The 19,505-nt window shown below is 45.5% G+C and overlaps 1 protein-coding gene across 1 annotated transcript in view; it reads right to left on the reverse strand.

Annotated features, from left to right (window-relative positions):
- The window catches only part of LIMD1 (LIM domains containing 1), a 69,566-nt gene that overhangs the window by 8,272 nt on the left and 41,789 nt on the right, over positions 1 to 19,505 (reverse strand). The window contains exons 3-4 of the mRNA XM_034998398.1: positions 5,733 to 5,800; positions 2,834 to 2,896 (exon numbers count right to left, since the gene is read on the reverse strand). Coding sequence (XP_034854289.1) covers positions 2,834 to 2,896; positions 5,733 to 5,800 — 131 coding nt within the window. The remainder of the gene's footprint in view (positions 1 to 2,833; positions 2,897 to 5,732; positions 5,801 to 19,505) is intronic.

Raw genomic sequence — 19,505 nt, forward strand, 5'->3', positions numbered from 1 at the left:
TGCTTAAGATTCTCTCTCTCCCTCTCCCACTGCCCCTGCCGCCCCCCAAAAACAACAACAAAGGGGCCCCTGGGTGGTTCAGTCAGTTAAGCGTCTGCCTTCGGCTCAGGTCATGATCCTAGGGTCCTGGGATCGAGCCCCGCATCGGGCTTCCTGCTCAGGGGGGAGCCTGCTTCTCCCTCTTCCTCTGCCACTCCCCTTGCTTGTGTTCCCTCTCCCGCTGTCTCTCTCTCTGTCAAATAAATAAATCTTTAAAAAATAAAAAATAAATAAATTTACAAAAAAAAAAAAAAGAAAAGCTACAGAGTGGGAAAAATATTTGTAAACATTTTCAGAAAAGGACTTATATTCAGAATATAAAAAAGAACTCTTGGGGCACCTGGGTGGCTCAGTTGGTTAAGCGACTGCCTTCGGCTCAGGTCATGATCCTGGAGTCCCTGGATTGAGTCCCACATCGGACTCCCTGCTCGGCAGGGAGTCTGCTTCTCCCTCTGACCCTCCTCCCTCTCATGCTCTCTGTCTCTCATTCTCTCTCTCTCAAATAAATAAATAAAATCTTAAAAAAAAAAAAAGAATTCTTAAAACTTAATAAGTAGGGGCACCTGGGTGGCTCAGTTGTTAAGCATCTGCCTTTGGCTCAGGTCATGATCCCAGGGTCCTGGGATCGAGCCCCACATCGGGCTCCCTGCGCAGCGGGAAGCCTGCTTCTCCCTCTCCCACTCCCCCTGCTTGTGTTCCTGCTGTCGCTCACTCTCTCTCTGTCAGATAAATAAATAAAATCTTTAAAAAAAAAAAAACTTAATAAGTAATAAGCAACTCAATAAAAAAATAGGAAAAGATTTTAACAGATACTTCAAAGACAATATATGGATAACAGGTACCTGGCTGGCTCAGTTGGAAGAGCATGTGACTCTTGGTCTCAGGGTTGTGAGTTCAAGCCCCACGTTGGATGTAGAGATTACTTAAATAAATAAACTTAAAAAAATACATATGGATAACTAGAACATGAAAATGCTCATTACAAAAATACTCATAATGATGCTCAGCATCATTAGCCATTTTGGAAATATAAATTAAAATCACAATGACATATTACTACACATCTATTAGCATGGCTAAACTTAAAACAAATAAAAACTGACAATACCAAGTGCTGGGTAAGGATATAGAGCAACTGGAACTCTTACTGGTGGAAATGCAAAATGACATAGACTCTCTGGACAAGTTTGACAGTTTCTTATAAGAGTAAACATAAGGGGTGCCTGGGTGGCTCAGGCGTTTAAGTGGCTGCCTTCGGCTCAGGTCATAATCTCAGGGTTCTGGGATTGAGCCCCACATCGGGCTCCCTGCTCAGTGGCGAGTCTGCTTCTCCCTCTCCCTCTGTGATCTCCCTCACTCTCACTCTCTCTCAAATAAATAAATAAAAATCTTAAAAAAAAAGTAAGCATAATTTACCATATGCCTCTATAATTCCACTCCTAGGCATTTACCCTAGATAAATGAAAACTTATGTCAGGCGCCTGGGTGGCTCAGTCGTTGGGCGTCTGCCTTCAGCTCAGGTCATGATCCCAGGGTCCTGGGATAGAGTGCCCGCATCGGGCTCCCTGCTCAGCGGGGAGCCTGCTTCTCCCTCTTCCTCTGCCACTCCCCCTGCTTGTGTTTGCCCTCTCTCTTTCTCTCTCTACCAAATATATAAAATATTTAACCAACAACAACAACAACAAACATTTTCTAAGTGAGAAAAGGCAGACCCAAAGGACTCTGTACTGTGTAATTCCATTTATATGAAGTTCCAGGACCAGCAAAACAAATCTGGGGCAACAGAGCTCAGAATAGAGGGTACCTTTGGAGGAGGGTTTCTGGACTGGGAGGAAGACAAGAAGGAAGTTCCTGGGGTGTGGGATGTGGGAAACATCCACACTTTGACCTGGGTGGGGTTACACGGGTATGTGCATATGCAAAACTTTATTCACCTGTACGCTTAAGATGTATAGCCTTTACTCTAGGAGTTGTTTCTCAATAAGAGAGGTAAAAGAAAAAAATATAGCAATGATTAGCAATTCCCTTCTCCAGAATGGAATTAATGGGTCAGCTTAGAGAGGGATTTACCTCTTTCCGACTAAAAGAATATTGTATAATAATTTTCTTTAACCAGCATATTAAAGAAATTCTTAAGGCCTGATCTCCAATGGTGAACAGTCTGATCCCTGAGACAGACTAAGTATTCTGCATTTGTTAACCTCGCAACCTTACCCTATAAGGAGGCCAGGAAAGAAAAACTGTCCCCACTGAAGAGATAAAGATACTGAGGCCCAAGACAAGCTCAGAGAGCCAGTGGCTGAGTGAAGAACAGAATGTATAAAACTTGCTTCTTGTTCTGCTGTCTCAGAACTAATGACAGGCCCCCAAAACTCATTTTAGGAACAGATAGAGCCAGGCAGAACATGAGGCACAAACAACTGTGTTTATCCAACTTTCTGTACCCAACTCCAAGGGAGATGAAGTTTGGCATTTGGCATCTCACCCGGGACACCACAAGGATCACAGAAAATCAGAGGGAGGCTGGTGTGATCCAAACAGCCCACAGAAAAGAGCATCATCAGAAACACAACACTGTGGTGGACTACATGATTAAGGATGCTAATACCAGTAAACGCCAACAACGTGGCTTCTTGTAGAGCAAGCAGCGGACTTACACAGGTCTTCTCTTAACAAAACCAGATGCAACCATAAATCAAGGTAGGAAACACAGTTTTCAACTGTTAGTTTCTTTTTTCTGTGAATGCCTCCCCCTCCCACCGTGCCATCATCTTGTTCCACTGACCCTACTCACCATGTCCATGATCAGATGTCCACAAAGAAAACACCTGTCAGCAGACTGCTGGAACCCAGAGTACTGCAGAAGAAGCAGAAAAGAAATTTAAAGCCAGGCAGGACAGATGACCCAGCATCCACTTGCCCACAAGTCACGAGGATGACAAGGAACTTCTCAGAAAGATGTGTCACTCTATACAGGAATCTGTCGTTTCCCAGAGGACAAAAACAGTTGTGTGATGAATCATGGCATACCTTCTGCCACAAAGCCATTACAAATACCAATACCACTCACCCTAACAACAGCTGCATCTGGGCATCCACAACATGCCAGGCTCTGTGTAAGAGGCTGTACATAGACAGGCTTTATTCTCTAAGCCAGTGGTTCTCAAAGAGGAGTTCCCTGACATCACCTGGGAACTTGTAAGAAATGCAAATTCTTGGGCTCCACCCCAGACCTACTGAATTAGAAACTCTGGGAGGGGACCTGGTAACACGTTATGTCTTCACAAGCCCATCAGGGGAGTCTGATGCAGGCTGTATTACTTAAAACAATTCTTTTTTTTTTTTTTTAAGATTTTATTTTATTTTATTTTTTGAGAGAGAGAGAGAGAGAGGGAGGGAGCACGAGTAGGGGGAGGAGCAGAGGGAGAGGGACAAGCAGACTCCCGCTGAGCAAGGAACCCGATGGAAGGGCTCAATCCCAAGACCCTAGGATCACGACCTGAGCCAAAGGCAGATGCTTAACCAACTAAGCCACCCAGGCGCCCCTCCTTAAAACAATTCTTAAAACAAGGTATATATCATACCATTTCTCAGATGAAAACAAGGGAAACTCAGAGAGGATTAAATGACTTTCACAAGGTCACACAGCCTGTAAGGGGTAAGGACAGGATTCAAATTCAAGTCTGGTTCTGGCTAAAAAGCCAATGGCTTTAGGGCGCCTGGGTGGCTCAGTTGGTTAAGCGACTGCCTTCGGCTCAGGTCATGATCCTGGAGTCCCGGGATCGAGTCCCGCATCGGGCTCCCTGCTCGGCAGGGAGTCTGCTTCTCTCTCTCCCGCTCCCCCCTCTTGGGCTTTCTCTCTCTCTCAAATAAAGAAATAAAATCTTAAAAAAAAAAGCCAATGGCTTTAGTTTCAAAGAAACTTGGTAAATATTCTCTATCTTACCGAAACACACACGCACACGCGCGCACACACAGGCACAGCTGGAGTCTTGAGAGAAACGGGAAACACTTTTCAGGAAAGCACACAGAAAAGATACCAGAGGCTGGAAGATACTAGAAGTTTAGATATTACAAACACACATTATGGGGGGGGGGACATGTAATGGAAAGGAAGGTTGGGAAAAAAGAAAAAGGGAACTTCCTGCAACCTCAAGGGCGACAGTTCTCTATTTTCAGGGTGAGCCAGCCGCACCCCCACCTCAACCTCCCATGAGCCTGTGCGGCCGACCGCCTGCGGGCAGCCAAGGCGGGGCACGGACTCAGACCTGGCCAATCAGAGCCCCACGTTCCTCCAGCACCAATGATTTTGCCCACAGGTGGGCATGTGACCCAACAGAGCCAATGAGACCGGAGGGGCAGGACAGGCTCTGTGGCTCATGGGCATTGAAGGCGAGACGATGCGAGCCCCGGGGCGCTGCGGCCCTGTGGCCACCAGGCAGTGCCTTCGAGAAGCGAGCTAATGCTGCCGAGGCAGGGCCCCAAACTGAAGACAAAACGACCCCGAGGCCCCTGCTGAATGCCTTTCCTTTTTGCTTCCCCCAGTTTGGGTCTGCTTGTCTGGTACTGGCCAGCCTGGGTCACAGTGCATCAACCTCAAGCCATCTCCGGGTCCCCCGGCGACGCAGGCGCAGGTCATCTACCATTTACGGGGCGCCACTCCATGCTGGGCACGGGGTTAGGGTCTGACGAGGTCACGGCGAAGAAGCATGTTCTCTCCTCCCCAGGCGCTTACAGTCGGGTGAGGGAGAAAGGTTTGTGGGTGCCACCCTGCCGTCTGCTTCCTGCTCGGCCGGGGAAGCCCAGGTGTGGCGGCCCCCCAGAGGAGGGGCGCTCACTGCCGGGGAGGGGGACAAGGCCGTCGGGTATCCGGGCGAAGAAAGGGTGAAGACACCCCAGCCAGGGGAAATGGCACAGGCTGAGGCCCAAAGGCGTGAGGCTGTGCAGGGGCGCAAGCAAGCGGCCGAGCGGGAGAGGCGCGAGGCAGGTCCGGAACACGGCTTCTGCGCATGCTCTGAACCCTAGACACGTGGGGCCTGGGTGAGCTGGGTGGACACACAGGTAGCGTGGCAGCTAAGCTGGCCCAGGGAGGCCGTGGTGGCGCAAGGATCAATGCTCAGCCACATTCTGGGAGAGGTGGGAAGGAGGAGGGGTCCATAGTTCTCAGGTAATGGGAGGCTTCTGCTTCAGACAAGCGGCCTGTGACGGGCTGGGGGCCAGCCCAGGGCACCGTCCAATGGCCAGGGAGATGTCAGCAGCTGGCCTGAGGGGTGCTGACAGGGCCGGAGCTCAGGCCTGGGAGTCACTGGTACGCAGACGGACTCTGGAAGCACGACACAGGCTGGATGCCCACGGAGAGCAGCCGGGATTGGAAGGAACGAAGGCCTGAACCCCAGTCCCGAGGTTTAAGAGGGAGGTGGGGTAGGCAGAAACGGGCAGAACACAAGAGGACAGGCCAAGTGGCCCTCAAGTCCTTTCCAAGCACGAAGCTCTGCAGTTTGTCATTTGCTTCGGGAACAAGGGCCACCTGGTGCATCTACAGAAGGAAAGTGCGGACCCCCTTCTCTGGCCGCACTCAGCTCCCTGCCGGCGCCGGGGATCACGGAGAGAAGCCACACTCTTCGGCCCCACAGGCCCCTGCCCCTGACTCTGGTCAGGACTGTGGGCAGGGGAGGTTTGGGTAACAAACTCACCAGGAAGTCTTCCTCACAAAACACTTTGCCGTTGACAAAATAAAAGGCTTTTCCTCTCAGTTTCCGGCCTAAGGAAAAAACACAAAGGCAGGGTGAAGAGAAGATGCTGTAGGCAGTGATAAAAGGAGAAAAGGCAGGCAAAGTGTGTGTAAACAGAAACAAGCATGCTAAAAATGCCAACTGTCACTAGGGGTGTGTGATTGGTGGCGCCTGGCAATGGGCAGGCAGAGGCCAGGAGGCCAGGCCCCTGGTGGGTGCTGTGTAGCCGGGGACACCAGCGCGGCCTTGGGAATCATCCTACGCCCACTTCTCCCGCTTCCTCTCCGCTGAGAAAGAAGCCAGCGAGACATCTGGTGAGGGGATGGCAGAGGCACCCTCGGGGGGGAGGGGGGGCGTTCAGGGCAACAGTCTGTTGTGAAGCTGTTTCCCACAGGTGTTTGGGATGTTACCTTTGACCTGTTCTCCAGGGGACACTGGTGACAGTCTATCAGGAAAGTCCTATAAATTGGTCAACTTTATTTTTCTTATTTTCGTGTCTCTTTTCATCTCGACTATATAGAAACTACACATTGTTGGACGGATAATGATTTTTCTTGTTTTCTCCTGATCTAAATGGGGTGAGGAAGGGTGGGGAAAAATTCAAAGCACCCCGGCTGCTTAGGTGTAACTTCAGTTTCCATAAAGCTAGGACACTGACAAGAACAGCATACTTTATCAATGCCCTTGATCCCTTATGAAAAAATACAGAGGGTCGCATGTTCAAGGTTAAGCAGGAGCATCTTTGTAGGAGACCCTGGGTCCATGACCCCACAGCATTCCCAGATGTGAGAACACTTCTAGCACCAGGCACAACACATACACAATGGACCGTGGAAGTTTCCAAAACTGAATGAATTCTGAACTCTAGTGGAATCACTAGACCCTTGGAGCCAGCGTCCATGACATGAAACCAAACTCACCAATGTCGCAAACGCTACCAGTGCTCGAGACAGAGAAACCCCCTTGATAAACACGGAGTGCCTCGCCTGGGACCCCCCCCCCTGCCCAGAGCAGCCAAAGAGCACAAGGCGACAGAGAAAAGCCTGGTGACACAGACCTGCTGGAGCTTAGAGAGGGCCTGGAAAGTATCGAGACAGAGGAAAAGCCACCAAAAAAGGGAAAGAAGTTTAACTACAAAAGCAAAAAGCTCCAGACGGATTAAAGACCTCTGTGAAAAACAAAAGTTATCCTAAGAAAATGCGAGCAGGTGTCTTTGACTTGGGCATGGCAAAGGATTTCTCTGGTGAGATATAAAAGGCACACTTTGTAAAGGTAAAGACTGGTCAATAGGAAATCAAAAATCCAAACTTCTGCTCAACCTAAAACAATATATACAAAGTTCAAAAGACAAAGCTGTTGAAAAGCCAAGCTGCTCTGAGCAGGGAGAGAGAAAGAGCGGGTCAGGGGCCAGCAGACTGGAGGCCGTATGGAGAGAACAAGGAGAAGGAGCAGGCAGAGGCGCGGAAGGACGATGGCTCTAGGGCTGACCGTCCACGGTCCTGCCCCTGCACCCCCTCCCCAGGAAGGCCCCGCCCTTCTCCTGGCCGGCCCAGACCCTTCTTGGTGTCCTGCTTGTTGCTGCAAGACCCACGGCTGTCTCTGTGTCTCCCCAACCCTCTGATCGGTTCCTTTAGAACTTTTTAATACTCTGAATATATACTGCACTCCTTGAGGATAGAACGTGACCTCACCTCCGTCTCCTAGGAGGAAGGCTCGCCAGTGGTCTAACTGAAGAAATAAAGGGAAAGGCTGACCAGGGACCAGAAGATGGCTACGATACATATAACAAGGCAGTAGCATCCAAAACATAAAGAACACCAACCACCCATCCGACAAAGATAAAGTGAGCAAAGGGTAAGAAGCTGAGAATGCAAAGAGAAAATCTGTTAAACTCTAGGCAGTAACCACTTTAAAAGATGTTCAACCACACCAGGAATCAGGACATGCAAATTAAAACCACAAGGAGATGCTATCTCGTTCCTGGCTGGGCTAAGATCACTAAGCCTGACAGTACCGTGTCTTGGTGAAGGTGTGGGACAAGAAAGAGGAAGTCTTTCCCGCTGCTGGTAGGAGTGTCGGTTGGCATATGAGCACCCTGGGAAGAATTTGGCAAGAGCCCAGAGAGCTGAAAATCCACATGACCCACCACGTACTCCTACGGATGCCCTTTGAGAGAGGATCTCCTAACGTGCAGAAGGAGAAGCATGTACAGGTGTTCACGGAGCATTGCAAAGAAAACCTGGATACCCAGAAGCATCTTCAGTGTTCTTCAATATAGAAAAAGTTGATAAATACATTGAAGAAGAATATGGAGTCATAGTCAATGGATGCGATACTACACAGCAGTCAAAATGCATGAACTAGATTTGTATATATCATTATGAATTGAACTGAACACACTGCTGTGCAAATAAGGAAAACTGCTCCATGATATATATGAGTTATGTGTAGTATCTACATAAGTTAAGGCATGAATGAACACATATGCACACACAAACTAGTACTGTATATTGTTTATGATACTTGTATACGTGATAACACAAGAAAAGCTGGGACTGGAAGGATCCATACGCTCAATCCATGACAGCAGCTGTCCTGGGGTAGGGGGAAATGGAATATGGGAAGGGGAACCAGGACGATTCCAATTCATCTGTAATATTCTACTTCCTTTAGCAGAAATACGTCAAAAGGACAACATATAAATGTCCGTGCATTCTGGGTGGCAGGTAAACAAGGGTTATTTCCTACTGTACTTTGCTGTAGTTTGAAACTATACACAAAACACACACTCATTCTATAGGTGAAATACTATAAACCAAAGGCAAATGCCAAACCAGAGAAAACATCTGCACTACAGGACAAAAAACAACTTAACCTACCCCAATATGCAAATAACTCAATTAGCAGTCTGATACAGAAAAATAGGCAAAGAGGGGCGCCTGGGGGGATCAGTCAGTTAAGCATCTATCTCCGGCTCAGGTCATGATCCCAGGGTCCTGGGACTGAGCCCCGCATCGAGCCCCATGTCCAGCTCCCTGCTCAGTGGGTAGTCCGCTTGTCCCTCTCCTTCTGCCCCTCCTTCCCCCTGCTCGTGCTCACTCTCTCTTTCAAATAAATAAATAAAATCTTAAAAAAAAGAAAAAGGGGCGCCTGGGTGGCTCAGAGCCTGGGTGGCTCAGCCTTCGGCTCAGGTCATGATCCTGGAGTCCCGGGATCGAGTCCCGCATCGGGCTCCCTGCTCGGCGGGGAGTCTGCTTCTCCCTCTGACCCTCCCCCCTCTCATGTGCTCTTTCTCATTCTCTCTCTCTCAAATAAATAAATAAAATCTTTAAAAAAAGAAAAAGAAAAATAGGCAAAGAATGGGGAAAACAAAACAAATGATAAAGTATGAATGAGCAACAAACAGAAAAATTTTAACTTCTCTCGTGATTAAAAAAATTGCAAATTAAAGTAATATACCATCCTCTGTCAGACTGGCAAAGGTTAAAAATACCACTGAGTGTTAGTAATCACATCAAAGACACTCTTCACTCTGTGAGGGATTGTAGAAATTGGAACAAGCTTCTAAGAGAAAATTTGGTATCAAGTATCAATGGGATTTAGAAAATTCAGATTATTTTGACTCAAAAATTCTACTGCAAGAATTTATCCTAAGGAAATAATCAGAGTTGGACTTGTTTAAAGGATCTTCATCTCAACATTATTTAACACAGCTGAGGGGCACCTGGGTGGCTCAGTTGGTTAAGCATCAGACTCTTGAATTCGGCTCAGGTCACGATCTCAGGGTCATGAGATCGAGCCCCACATCAGGCTCCACACTCAACGGGGGGTCTGCTTGAGATTCTCTTTCCCTCTCCCTCTGCCCCTCCCTCTGCTTGTGTGTGCACACCCTCTCTAAATAAAATCTTTAAAAAACATTTAAAAAATTAAAAAATAAAATAGCTTTAAAATGAGCATTAAGCAAATATCTAATTCCTATTAAGTAAATGATAGCATTTATACTATAATAAGGCCATTAAAAAAAAGATTGTTTTCAAAAACAGACTTGATGACACAGAGAGATATTTAAAATACTTTAAAAGGTGGTATAAAAGCATGTTTGTGTGTGTGTAACAGACACAGAAAAACATGCTCACACACCTATATGAATACAAAATTATGTGTATGTTCATACACACCAAATGTATACCAAGTGTTAATAGTCATTATCTCTGAGTATAGAAAATGGGTGATTTTTAGTTTTTTTTCTTCCTGCAATGACTATATATTATTTCCATAGCCTGAAACAAATTATAACAGGGTGAGGGAGTGTGGAAAGAGCGATGGGGCATATGCTAGAAGGCTGCAGTGCAAGTCTTTAGCTCTCCAAACCTTCTCTCAGGTCCTTCCCTCAAAGTTAGTTACACTCACTTCTGGAAGGTTCTAGAACCTTTGTAAGCATTTTCTGACTCTGAGAAACTAGGGTAACAAGAAGGAGCACTTATAACTAAATGATTTCAGGGTTCACTAACAGAACCCACCTTTACAGCCATGGAAGTTCATTTATAATTCTCTCACTTAGTTGGAACTTTCCCCTCTATAAAAATATTCAAGAGGACTCACAAAGGAAAATGAGAACTAACTAGAACAGCCTCTCTCCACTTTTTGTCCCCATCAGGAACCTGGGTGGGAGCCTCCAGTCCCTCCCTGGGCAGCCACGGCGACAGGAAGGACACAAATAGCCCACCACGAAGGAAAACGATGCCCACACTGTCTGACCACAAGGAAAACCCAAGTCCAGCCTGGGAGTGGGGCTGGCCTGTTTTGCTGCTCCCAGTTCCGAGAGGAAAGGAGGCGAGGCTGCAGGTCCCGCAGTGGCCACTGGAGAGAGCGAGGGGGCCGTCTGGAAACAGCATAGGACTTCCTAGACAGAGATAAGGCTCCTGAGCCAAGGCAGAGAACACCGAGCTCTGGTTCCAGGAATGGGGTCTGGGAAGTTCTAAGGAATCTGAGCTGGGAATTAACTTTCTGTCTTAATAGAGAGTATATTACCTCTGTTCCAGAAATCATAGAGGAGGATTATTAAACACGCCTGAGCCCTGAGTGTTCTAGTGTTCTAAGAAACACAAACAAGAGCTTTTTCACTTGTAACATCAACAAAGATTTTTTAAAGGATCACGTTCATTTATGGCTGCCATCCTGGCATATTTCTGCAAGCTACTGATGAGAGTGTAAAATGATAAACTCTCCCCGGAGGGGAAACTTTAAAAATGTTTATCGCTGACTCGGTGAGGCTTTCTGGGACTTAGCTTAAGGAAAGAATCAGAAATGTGAATAAATATTTTCTTAGGTCCACACCGGAAGCCTTAGGAGAAATGATTACAGAAAACAGAGAGCGTCTAAATGATGAAATATTACGTGGCCATTTAAAGTACCGTTCAAACAGGTGTTTTACTGGGACTGGCGAATGCTTATACTATAGAAGGTTACTCAAAATACGTGAGCCAATGAAAAATGCAAGCTGGACAACTGTACAATTCCATTTCAGTAACTTACGCACATACACACATACACACTGATATACAAAGGAGAGAAAACCCTAGAATGCTGCATGCTGAAACCGACAGTGCTTGGCACTGGTAGATGGTATTTTACCAGGAAACTGCACTGCCGATAGTGTTATTTAAACTTATCTAGTATTGTGTAGCACTGGTGGGTTGTATTAAAGGGAATTCCTCTTACTACTTCATACATTTCGATATTTGACATTTTTTCTACTATTAGGGACACCTGTACAATGGTATTAGAATTTCACTTTTTGCTTTCATACACTTACATTAAATTTTTCTAGAATTAGAGATTTAATCATTTGAAAAACAATGCTTTTGTTTTTTTAAAGATTTGTATTCATTGATTTATTCTGAGAGAGAGGGCGTGCATGAGGGCAGGGAGGAGCAGAGGGGAAGGGAGAGGGAGGAAGGGAAAGAATCTCAAGAAGACTCTGCACTGAGCATAGAGCCCCACATGGGGCTCTCCGCGGGGCTCGATCCCACGACCCCGAAGACCAAGATCCAAATGGAAACCAAGAGTCAGAGGCTCAACTGACTGAGCCACCTGGGTGCCCTTAGTTTTTTGTTTTTGTTTTTTTTTTTAAAGTAGGCTCCATGCCCAACGTGGGGCTTGAATTCTCCACCCTGAGATTAAGAGTCATATGCTCTACCGACTGAGCCAGCCAAGTGCCCCCAATACTTTAATTTTTAAAAGAAAACCCTTATGTAATAATATGAAGAGTAATAAAGCAAGATCTAAAAACTGTGTATCTCAACTATGTAAAGAAGAAATTCAAAGAAAAAAAAAGACTGGAAAAAAAAAATCTGCCCAAGAGTGATAGTGCCTCTGGTGGACATATCTGGTATCTGCATGATTGTGGAGAGGGGGACCTTGTTTGCTAATTGTGTGCTCCTTGATTCTTTCCTACACTTCCCCAAACTTTTACTAATGTGCAGGTAGGACTTACTTTAATCATCCTCTAAAAAACTTCCCAGCTGGCTAGACAAATCCTGTTGCTGCCAGTCCCCAGAGCTGAGAAGTCCCCTGTCCAGACCCCGAAGGCCAAGGGAAGGGCTTAAAGGTTGCATAAGCTTTTCTTCTATTCCAAAATAATAATAATAATAATAATAATAATAATAATAATAATAATAATAATAATAATAATAATATAATAATAAAGGACACCCCCATAGGGAAAGAGTGGGGCCCTAAGTGTGCTCTGAAGGACTCAAACTCCACCTTTTACCTCAGTTTTAAAAGACCAACTAAGTTGAGAAACTAGATCCCACACCAAATTAGTTTGTATTTTATCAGTAGGAGAAAAAAATAAAACCCTAACATCTCTTGCTTGCCTTTTAGGTTTCAAGTACCGTGTTTACAACTTCCATATATTAACAAGTCTAAAAACGTTTCATGTTGCCACACATTACCACACGTTACCGCACCATCAGCCCTCCTTTCTGGCTTTGTCCCACCCCACGCCCTTTACAGGCAAGTGCACAGATCCCTCCCTGTCACTCGCTGTAGGTTTTTGGTTTCAGCAAGTGTGGAAACCGTTCACCAAAGAATAAGGTAGAAATAAAACTCGTCATGTGTCAATATCACGGAGCAGTATTATTAATTAAGTATTAAGCAGAATTAATTATCCTTGGGAATCGCTGGAAAGGACGCCCCAGGACTGCTCCCACTTTCTGGGTTTCCTTTTCTCTTCCCAAAAACATGATACTGATGGGATGAACGTCACCTCCGCTTTGTACATTCTGAGGCTCAGAGTAGTAAGTGGGCAGGACGGGAACCCAGGTTTGTCTGACCCTGAAGCGCATGCTTGTCCCACCGTGCCACGAGACCACCCGCACGATTAAATGCCTGGGAGCGCACACCTACACGTGGAATCCACTTATTCTCTTCCTACCAGGGAACGGAGAAAGGAATTTTCATTTTTTAATGTGTATTTATTTAAGCAATCCCTACACCCAGCGTGGGGCTTGAACTCACGACCCCGAGTTCAAGAGCTACACATTCTACTGACCAAACCAGCCAGGCACCCGGAGGCTTCTCGTCCTCAAAAGCAGGAAGGCAGAGGGCAAGTACTCTTGAGGCTGAATCACTCCAGATCTGGCCAATGACACAGACACCAACTAACCTGGAAATTCCTGGAATCACTTGCCACCGTCCATGCAGGTGGCAGGATCCAGAACCAGGAACGGTCCTCACTGACACACACGCTAGAGCAGCCAACCACCACTAGGTGGCACCAACCACAGCCCGGACCAGGACAGCTTGGAGCTGCACAACCCACTGAGAGCCAGGCCGGCTCGCGGAGGAGGAGGAGGCTGGCTTGGGTCCCGTCACTCGCTAACCCTGTAACCCTCGCACCTGAGGCACTTTAACGCCCACCTACCGTTACGCAAAAGCTAAATCCGTCAGGCACACTTGCCCACAGTGGCTAAGGGTTGGGATTTGAACTCAGCTCTCTGGCATGAACTCAGCACTCTTCCCACCGTGAGATACCCTTTGTCCCCCAAGGAGTAGCTCTCAGTCCAGGGGTGGGGGGAGGAGATGGATTTCCTGGCCTTGCCCATCAAACCTCTTCCCCGCTCTTCAGAAGCACCTGGTGGGTTTGTTAAGCACAGACTGCTGAGCCCCATCCCCCCACCACAACTGTGATCTAGAAGGTCTGGGAGGGGCCTGAGACCCTCCCCTCCCCAGGTGATGCTCAAGGGGCTGGTCCAGGGACCACACTAAGACAGGTGATGCCTCAGGCCAGTCTCTGAACCAGCATTTCCCCTTGCCAAGATTTGTCTTGGTCAAACAAAAGTGTGAAGATCTAGACCATCCCTGAACAATGTGCGACCAACACAACTGTGCGGGGGAAGACAGGTCGGTGCCCCATCTTTATAATTCAGTCTGAGGATCCTCCTGCTTCTGGCAGAGGAATTCCTCCCACCAGGAAACACCTAGTGATGTGCACACCAAAAATATACCAAAGAAACAGTTTTCCCAGAGCTTTAGAGTAGTCAAAGGTGCTCCCTCTTTTCCAGTTGCAACAAGTTTAGAAAATACTGACTAATAAATGTACAGACTCATCAAAAGGCCACTTCCCATTGACAGTGAACAGATATTTTATATTCACCTTTGGGGGCCCCTTCTGTTGAAAAGAAAACTCTGGATGAAGCCAGTGTAGCTCGATGAAGGAAAGTGTGACCCCAATCACAGATGTCACCAAGAGAGGTCGGCCAAGTAACCTGACAAATAAACATGCCATACTCACCATTCTCCTTTCCCTCCAGAAATAGGAATGACTTGTCTATTCTGGAAAAGTAATTGGCCCTGAGCTCTAAGACTTCATCACAAATTTCAGTGTCCAAAATACCTCCCTGAAAAGTAAAAAGGGAAGGTTTTCCTAGCCACAAGAGGAGTTCCCAAAAAAAGGAAGTAAAAATGAGCAACTGTTTATAGATTTTGTTGTTATTGTACTGGCCCAAGAGGGTAACTTCTATCAGTGCTGTCCACTGGTTACCAGCCATCTGTGGCTATTCATATGTAAATCTAAGTTAATTAAAATTTTAAAAACGTGGGGCGCCTGGGTGTCTCAGTCAGTTAAGCATCTGCCTTTGGCTCAGGTCATGATCCCAGGGTCCTGGGATCCAGCCCCGCATTGCATTGGGCTCCCTACTCAGCAGGGAGCCTGCTTCTCCCTCTCCTGCTCCTCCTGCTTGTGCTCTCTCCAATAAATAAAATCTTAAAAAAAAATTTTTTTTAAATGATTACAATTCAGTTCAAGTACTTGAACAAGAGCATTTCAAGTATCCGGTGGCCACTTGTGATGAAGGCAAGCTATGCACCATTTGCTTTATCGCACCAAATTCTACCTCATCTACTTCTTCAAACAGCTTCTTCCAGAAAAGGCTAACTCTTAAAGTGAACCGCTAATACAAACCAACAGAAAAACCAACCAAATTGGTTCCATACAAATGAAACAATCAAGCTGGATTTCCCAGGCTGGTGCAGCCTTAGTGGGCCAAGGAACAAGGCAGAAGGTGGAAAATAGAAAAGCAACCAGGGTCAGGTCCTGGGCTTCGCCACTTCCCAGAAACGAGAGGTTGGCTGGTCACCTGACCCTGTGGGTTCCTTGGTAGAGGGTGCTGTGGAGAGGACAAAACTGGGGGGTCCCAGCGGAGAGCCCAATGTGGTGCTGGCTCATATTAAGTGTTAGCGTAAGTCACAGTTGCCAGGATCCTGTCAATGACCTTCAGTTTCCTCAGCAGAAACCTACGTGAGCTAAAAATCTCATCCGCCCCCACCTCCCATCCTCCCAAACTCTCCAGGTCACTCCTTCCTTCTCAGTTTACCTGCGATAAAGGACCAGGTTTTTGTTTTGTTTTTCATTTCCATCTGTCAGACTTATTTTCTTGGAAAATACAATAATGTGGAAAAATGAAACATACAATCCAAGCTGCAATCTACGAAACATACAATCCAAACTACAATCTACTCCAATTGTTGTGAACGTTCCTCAATGGTCTCAATTTCCTTTCTCCTCACTGACCACCACCGTCAGGGACCACACCATGAGTAGCCCCACTCCACACTCCAGTTCTCTTCTCACTGGCTGCTCCCAAGTCTTTTTATTTGCTTATAGTTTTACAAATCCATTCTCTTTTTGTTTTCCATTCCTACTACTCCAGACCATTATCACCTAGATCAGAGAAGAGAATGCTGCACAGAGAAAGAAAGCCTGGAGACCTGCAGAGGGGCTCCTTTGAGTATTCAGCAGGGCTCAGATCCGTATGTGCCTGTGAAGAGACTTAATGAAGCCCAGGGGAAAAAGTCATCCACAAGGGCCAAAAACAGTGCCTATTCCCACCAGCCAGAAGGGGAAAACTCATAATCCACAGGGTTCTGCTCAAGAAGGTTTTACCCTGGAGTGAAGAATAATTGACCCTAGACTGAGCTCTGCCCTGAAAAAATCACTATCTCCAAATAACCTACCTGCATCCCGGGACAAAGCTCAAGAAGATTTAAAGGAATACAAAGATATCCAGGACTCAACGAAGTGAATTCACAATGTCTGGCATCTAATCAAAGATTACCAGGCATGCAAAAAGGCAGGAAAAGAGGACCTATAATGAAGAAAATAGTCAATCTATGGAAATCAAGCCAGATCTGATACAAATCTTAGAATCAGAAGGAAAAGAGATACAAGTTATTGTTACTGTATTCCATATGTCCAAAACATTAAAAGAAGATCTTTTAAAGGGCCAAAATTGAACGGCTAGAGACAAAAACTAGAGTATCAGAGATGAAAAATACACTGGATGGGATTAGGAGATTGCACACTGCAGAGAAAAGATTAGTGGATTTAAAGGCATAATAATAAAAATTGGCCACTCAAAGGCCAAAATGAAACAGAGAGGGAAAGAATTTTAAGCATAAAAAGAACATAAGGGAGTTGTGAGGTAACTTCAGTTAGTTAAGATTTAATTTAAAGGATAATTTGTTAAATGTAACAAAGAGGTAATAAAGGGGGTAGCAAATTCCCTGAGGGAGAAGGGAGGGGGGAAGGGTGCAGCAAAAAAAAAAAAAGTGAAGGAACAGTGGCCAGAAACATTCCGAATTTGACAAAGGCTACAAACTCCTAAAATCTCAACAAACCCTAAGCACAGGAAACATAAAAAGGACTCCAAGGGATATCATAATCAAATTTCTCAAAATCAATAATAGAGAGAAAACTTAAAAGCAGCCAGAGAAAAAGGACATGTTACCTACAGAGAAAAAGAGATAGAGAGGACATCAGATTTCTAACGGAAAACAATGGAACTACATCTTTAGAGAAATGAAAGAAAAAACTATCCACCTAGAATTCTCTAGCTCCATAAAAATATCCTTTATTTAAAAAAAATTTATTTATTTATTTGAGAGAGAGAGAAAGCATGAGTGGGGGGGAGGAGGGGGAGAGGGAGAGGGGGAGAGAGAGAGGATCTCAAGCAGACTCCATGTTGAGCACAGAGCCCGATGTTGGGCTCGATCCCATGCCCCATGAGATCATGACCTGAGCCGAAACCAAGAGTCAGATGCTTAACCCACTGCGCCACTCAGGCGCCCCCATAAAAATATCCTTTAAACCCAAAAGTGACATAAAGATGAATTCAGACATACAAAAGCTAAAAGGATTCATCACCAGCAGATCTGCACTATAAAAAAAAGTTGAGGAAGGCCTTTAAGCAGCAGGAAAATGGTACCAGATGAAAATCTGGATCTAAACAAAGAAATGAAGAGGACCAGAAATAGCAACTGCAGGGATAAATGAGATTTTTTTCTTATTAGTTAAATCTCTTTAAAAGATAATTGACTAGAGCAATGGAAAAAAATTGAGAGACCAGAAACAAACCCTAACATTTAGGGTCAATTAATTTTCCACACATTTGCCAAGACAATCTCTTTACAACAAATGGTGCTGGGAAAACTTCATATCCACGTGCAAAAGAAAGAAGTTGGACTCCTACCTCCAACTATATAAAAACCCACGCAAAATGGACCAAAGACCTCAACTTAAGAGCTAAGACTGTAACATTCAGAAGAAAATATGGGCATGAGTCTTTGTGGCCTTGGGCTGGCAATGTTTTCTCTTTTTTTTTAAGATCTTATTTATTTATTTGACAGAGAGAGAGAGAGAGAGAGAGAGCACAAGTAGGGGGAGCGCAGGCAGAGGCAGAGGGAGAAGCAGGCCCTCCGCAGAGCAGGGAGCCCCATGTGGGACTCCTGAGCCAAAAGAAGTCGCTTAATCAACTGAGCCACCCAGGTGCCCCTGGCAATGTTTTCCTATACAAAGCACCAAAAACACAAGAAATAAAAGAAAAAAAATAGATAAATTAGACTGCAGGAAAGTAAAATGACCGTCCACAGAAGGAGAGAAAATATTTGCACATCATATATCGGAGACTCATAGGTAAAACATAGAAAAATCTATTAAAACTCAGTAATAAAAAGATTTTAAAAACTCAATAAAAAATGGGTAAAGGATCTGAATACACATTTCTCCAAATAAGACGTGCAAATAAGCCCATAAAAGATGTTCAACATCATTAGTCATCAAGGAAATGCAAACCAAAACCACATTGAGATTCAACTTCACACCCATTAGGATGGTCAGAATCAAAAGGTCAGATAATCATGAGTGTTGGCAAGGATGTGGGATCCTGACAGCCTCACACACTGCTGGTAGGAATGTAAAATGCTGTAGCCACTTGGCAAAACAGTTTCTCAAGAAGTTAAACACAGGGCGCCTGGGTGGCTCAGTTGGTTAAGCGACTGCCTTCAGCTCAGGTCATGATCCTGGAGTCCCGGGATCGAGTCCCACATCGGGCTCCCTGCTCGGCAGGGGGTCTGCTTCTCCCTCTGCCCTCTTCCCTCTCGTGCTCTCTGTCTCTCATTCTCTCTCTGTCAAATAAATAAATAAAATCTTTAAAAAAAAAAAAAAAGAAAAGAAAGGCACAGAAGAGCAAACATACAGAGAATGTCAAGAGAACAGCAAATGGCTGACTGTGAACAGAATCTGTATCAGAAATACATAGATCAATTGAGGCGCCTGGGTGGCTCAGTCGTTAAGCGACTGCCTTCAGCTCAGGTCATGATCCTGGAGTCCCGGGATCGAGTCCCACATCGGGCTCCCTGCTCGGCGGGGAGTCTGCTTCTCCCTCTGATCCTCTTCCCTCTCGTGCTCTCTGTCTCTCATTCTCTCTCTCTCAAATAAATAAATAAATAATCTTAAAAAAAAAAAAAGTTAAACACAGAGGTACCGAGCAATTCTACTCTTAGATATATACACAAAGAGATGAGAACGTGTGTCCACACAAAAACATATCCTGCTGACCCTTGAACGACATGGAGGTTAGGGGTGCTGCCCCCCCCATGCAGTCAGAAATCCACATATAACTTTTGACTCCCCCAAAACTTAACTACGAACAGCCTAATGTTGACCTTCTGAAAGTCTTACCAATAACGTAAACAGTCGATGAATACGTATTTTGCATGTTGCATGTATTATACACTGCACTCTAACAGCAAAGTAAGCGACAGAAAAGAATATTAAGGAAGACACATTCACAATGCTGTACTGTAAAAAATCCACATATAAGTAGACTTTGTAGTCCAAACCCGCATTGTTCAAGGATCAGCTGTACAAGAATGTTCATAGCAGGATTA

Source organism: Mirounga leonina, unplaced genomic scaffold (genome assembly GCF_011800145.1).
Source record: "Mirounga leonina isolate KUSES-001 unplaced genomic scaffold, KU_Mleo_1.0 Mir_94, whole genome shotgun sequence".
Classification (NCBI taxonomy): domain Eukaryota; kingdom Metazoa; phylum Chordata; class Mammalia; order Carnivora; family Phocidae; genus Mirounga; species Mirounga leonina.